This window comes from Phalaenopsis equestris, unplaced genomic scaffold (genome assembly GCF_001263595.1).
Source record: "Phalaenopsis equestris unplaced genomic scaffold, ASM126359v1 Scaffold000094, whole genome shotgun sequence".
Taxonomy (NCBI): domain Eukaryota; kingdom Viridiplantae; phylum Streptophyta; class Magnoliopsida; order Asparagales; family Orchidaceae; genus Phalaenopsis; species Phalaenopsis equestris.
Genome location: NW_018164536.1, coordinates 4486724 through 4491956, shown reverse-complemented (window position 1 = coordinate 4491956; position 5233 = coordinate 4486724). Strand labels below are relative to the sequence as shown.

At 31.7% G+C, this 5233-nt stretch overlaps 1 protein-coding gene across 1 annotated transcript; it reads right to left on the bottom strand.

The window, feature by feature from the left end:
* Window positions 1–498: 498 nt before the first annotated feature.
* Window positions 499–2565, bottom strand: LOC110020180. Its single transcript, XM_020718186.1, has 3 exons — window positions 2467–2565; window positions 1950–2406; window positions 499–1171 (listed from the first exon to the last, which is right to left on the bottom strand). The coding sequence occupies exons 1-3, from the start codon at window positions 2563–2565 to the stop codon at window positions 672–674; spliced, it is 1056 nt and encodes a 351-aa protein (XP_020573845.1). The 3' UTR covers window positions 499–671.
* Window positions 2566–5233: the final 2668 nt, after the last annotated feature.

The window sequence follows — 5233 nt, the reverse complement described above, 5'->3', positions numbered from 1 at the left end:
GGAGCCGAACACGAACACACTTTTTGAGCTCGAAATATAAACGAGCCAAACACGAGTTGAGCATGGCTCGCTCGCGTTCAGCTCGTTTACACCCCTAGCTGAGGCACGCTTTGAAGCTCGTTTCAAGAGCATAGTAAAGCAAAGTGGACAACTAATTCATTTCACTGAGCCACGCTTTAAAGTGCTAAAGTTAATTTTGTATTTTATAAGTTTAAGCAGCAAACTATTTTTATTAAAACTTGTTCAAAATTTTAATTTGTAGGTTTACCCTTATATTATAAGTTAATTTTGTACTTTATAAGTTTAAGCAGCAAACTATTTTTATTAGAACTGGTTCAAAATTTTAATTTGTAGGTTTACCCTTATATTTTCCTTCAAATTATGTGTTGTTCACTTTTTCAATTTTATATCAACTTTTAAGGCATACTTTATATTTTATAATTATTAATGAATGTATTTATATATTAATAGTATTATATAACCTATTAGCACTTTGGTTACAAAAGCGCTGCTTTGCTTTGTGCTTTGCGCTTTGAAGCAAAAATAAAAACTTGTGCATCGATTTGCACTTTGAGTTTTGATAACGTTGTGCAAAAGATCAAAATACTAGGTGCAAAATATTTATAAAATACGACTTACTCGGCACTGCTAGACAAAAATCACCGCATTAGTTAGTCAAAATCTGGTTCCTCATCATTAATTTCTTCCTCTTCCTCCGTTTCTTCTCCTAACACTTCTCCTTCTTCTTCGTCTTCTATATCATCATCACTAACAATAAAACCTCCTAGAGTTTCATCATCTTCATTAACAAGTTCTTCCTGTTCATCTTTGAATCCTTTCTTCAGAGACTTGTTACCATCCCGAATATTAGTGTGTGGTTTCTTTGGTTCTTTTGATCTAGTAGAGTAGCTTGGCCTCTTAGAACTTCCATGTTTTGCAGCAAAAATGCTCAAATCCTCATTCTCTTCAGCCCAGTCTTCATCATTTTCATCACCTCCTTTCTTTTTTTTCCGATGCTTAACCTTCAAACTGGTTCTTAAAGCATCCTCATCATCGTCTTCATCGGTCACACACCGAGGGTCCTCAAGAAACCAACTCCACCGCGTGAAAGGGCGAATTTTGCGCCTCGGATAGTGATCAAACTCATGACCCCTCACCAAGAATCCAAACTCTGCACTAAGAAGACGTAAAAGTGTTGTCATATTCAGTGTTAGATAAATAAAAAAATTATGTAAATAACAATACTATCAACCAAAAATGGTAAATTCAGTTCAATGTCATTTAACTAGCACAATAAAAATCTATTTGAATGATACAAAATTATTATAAATTATATTCTCTTTTCCATTAGTTTCAGTCATCAAATAGATCGGCATCTATATGTCATCTTGATACAAGAAACATATGAATTAAATATAAAAAAATAAGTAAATAAAAAAGGCCACCAGAGCAAATAAGTGTCATCAACCAAAAACATAGATAACACATTAAGGGGCTGCCTTGCAAATGACTTATGGTGGTATCTAGGCAAGATTTAAGCAAAATCTTGCTAGATGGTCATTTTGGATAAAATAAATCTTGAGATGCAGTAAATCCAGATTTCAAGGATTTTGGCCATAAATCCCGGCTTTAGCAAATCCTACTAATTGGTGGATTTAACTTCGCGCGCTTCAAATTTAAGGCGCAGCTCGATAAAGCTTCACTAATTTTTAAATCCAAGCAGAAATTGCCAAACAAATTCAATGGATTTACAAAATTAAGTAAATTTGTTGCCAGATAGTTTTCCAGATTTAACCCGTTCACGATTTAGTAAATTCGGATTTACGAGATTTACTAACTCCTAGAAACTTAATCTCATCTATAGCATAATGCAGCGAAATATTTACAGAAATCAGCAGTAGAATATGCTTCAAACAGAATTAAAGAACAAGTAAAGAAATCACTCTCACCTTTCACTGGATCAATCTTTGAGATATCCAAAGAACCAATCTCTAAGCCTGAATCTTCCCAAACCATCTCATTTTTCCCTCCGACTTCCTCCAACTTCTCCCTTTCCTCTTCCTCCTTCCTCCGCAGCTGCGTCCTTCTCTCTCGCCTCGCCAATGCATCCAATACACTGCTCTCCACCTCACCCTTTCTTCCTTCCCTCCTCCTAACAAAGAAGAAATTAGGGTTTTTTATTGATAATGAAATGCGATCGCCTGCTTTCAGCACTCCTTTCTCCGCCTTTCTATAAATCCTCTTTCCTTCTCCGTCTCCACTGCAAACCAATATGGGATTTTTACCAACAACTTCAAATGACAGGAGAGGTTCCTCAGCATGGTTATTAGTATCGAGATTGTCGGCCCTGGTATCTAGATATTGGAGGGAAACTTGGTAGCGGGAGATGGATCGATCGGAAGAAGCCTAACCCTAGCTCCCTCCCGATTAATGTCGATGATCCGAATTCTAAGGGAATCGAATTGCCGTCTTCTTGTTCAAGCTCCATGTTGACCTAAAACGAGCAGGTGTCAAACTCTGTCCATGATTCGAAGGAGACTGAATTGCTGGGTAAGGCAGATGCATCGTAAGCCAAAGCTTTTATATCGCATAAAAAAATTACTATTTTAATTTTTAAAATGAAACACAATGTAAAAACTAAAGTTTAGATGCTAAATATACAAATAGATAAGAATTGAGTTGTTATATCAATAAATCTTTCAATAAATTAATATAATATATCATTTCTAATTTTTATTAAAATAAATTATAGAGAGAGAGAGACATGCCAAGATAAAAATGAAACACAAATATATTAATCACACAGAAACTTACAGTACTCCAAGTTTGAGAGTAACACCAGGTGAACACTTCTATTTTACAATGAGAAGACTCTCTAAAATTTGCACATCTTAACAGAATACAAAACTCATTTTTATAGATGAGGGTAGAACCAAACTTATGCATTATAATTTGATAAAAGTTAACACATCCATTTGATGTGACATAAAGTCAAAATAATTACAGACATTATTATACTAATCGATATTATTTCAACAGTGAAACATTATTCCAACAACTGATACTATTTCAACCATCATAATTATTATCAATAATTTTCTTCAGTAGTGACCTTAGTGGAGCATCACATCATACATTCGGTCTTGTTATGCCGTCAGTTGAAACGATGTGGGTCACCATTCGTTCTTAATTTTCTTCATCGTCTGATCTTTTATTTGATAATGAGCAATCGTCTTCGGATTTAAATAATTCTTTCATTTTTTTATATAATTATTGCAATCATTGTGTAATCTGCTCTGAAGATTCTCGAGAATATATTTTTTTTTTATTGTGTTGTGAATTTCTTTTAAAGAAAACACTCGGGAATATGTACTTGAATATTTGTCATATTAGATGCAATTACATTGTTGATATAAACTATTTTGTCATTGATAAGAATTATTGACCATCATTTGATAAAAATGTTATCCATAAACATTTGATATTAATATTGTCTTGCCCATGGGATAAGTTATAAACGAAGATCCACGGTATTTGGGCCTGTCAAAAAAATAATAGCTCACACATGTCATCAACTAAAAATTTATTTTTTATTTTGTTGAGCTGTGGAGAGGATTGCACCTGCGTTGGGTAAAGATTGGAAATTGCTTCTGGAGGGATTTCATTAGTGACATCAAATTTATCCCACAATGCTAGAAACCAATTTGATATTTTATTTAGAATTTCCAGCATTAAAACAAACAGTCAAAAATTCTTATGTCTTGGATTGATGATTAGGAAAACATGATGCATGACTTGAATATAAGTACAATAATAAAAGTAGATTAATTTTTGTTGATGAGATATTCGATGAACAAATTCGACTTGTTTAGTTTAGAAAAGAGTTAAACCCCCATTCCTTGTGATGTAGTATGCGATTAAATGTCGTTTAACTATATGCAATAGATTAATTGAGTTCATTATAATTGTGTTGAATTTCAACAAAGTTTAACCAAGTTAATATTACTTCATAAGATTCACGGTTAAAACTATCTTGAGGATAGACATTTGTGTCAAAATTTCGTTCTTAGATTTTCCAATAATCAACAATATCATAATCTTCTAAATTTAATTTGAGAATTTTTTTCTTAAAAGATTTTTGCATAAATTCAGCAACTTCTTGAATTTGTAAATCTGAAGATTGAGGTCCAGATGTAGAGGCGGATGTCATTAGGCTTTCATACAGATACTTCTGTAAATAAAAAAAAACTTGTCCCATAATATATTTGTGTTTTGTTTATATCCTGGTGTAAATGGTTACAGAGCCATGAATGGTTAAATCTTTTCTGAAGTTCTTTTTATATACGTTTACTGGATAGGTATATCCTGTCTCATAAAATCGAGTGTTGTCTTACAAGTTAATATTCTTGATTGATATGCAAGTTTATACTGAGTTATTATTGTTCTAGCTGAGCTTAATTCACGAGTCAACGTCGCTAATATTTTTATGTGATGTATATTAGTAAATATGAATGTGTTGTAAAGTATAAAGTTTTTATCTAAATATGTAAGGGTTTTATTAAAAAAGTTATAAAATGTATTATTCTTGTATGTTGGCTTTATTTAAAATATTAGATTTTATAAGAGTTTTTAAATAGATGTAATACTATTTTAATAGATATAAGAGTAATCATATGGAAGATTTTTTTGGGCACAAATTTAACTCAACCACAAAATTATGTGCAAATTTCTCTCTGACTTCCGTCTCAATCCATTTTGAATATAAGATTTTTATCCAAATATGTAATGCGTTTTATTTAACACAAGCATAATATTTTGTTGGAGATATGATCCTAAATAAAATTAAAAATGTTTTTAACTTTTTATTGTAATTTAATAATAAATCAAGATTTTTAACTTAGCCAAATTTTAATATCACTTTATATTATATTTGAATTTGAACTAACCAATAGTGTAGCCTCATGTTAATATTTTTCATTAATTTTATATACTCAAGTACTCAACAATGATCTGCACGGATTTCAAGACAAGTTGACGATCAAAGGGAATTAGAATATTTTTTGTTATTCTCTTTGAAGCAAAGATAAATATGTAATTTTTATATTTTTATATTTTTTATCCCTCATATCTTCTATAAATAGAAGGGTTAATGTATGAAGAGGCTCCCCTCACTTTTAATGAATGATCTTACAAAATAAAATGGGTCGGAGAACCCGAGAACACCTCATTTTCC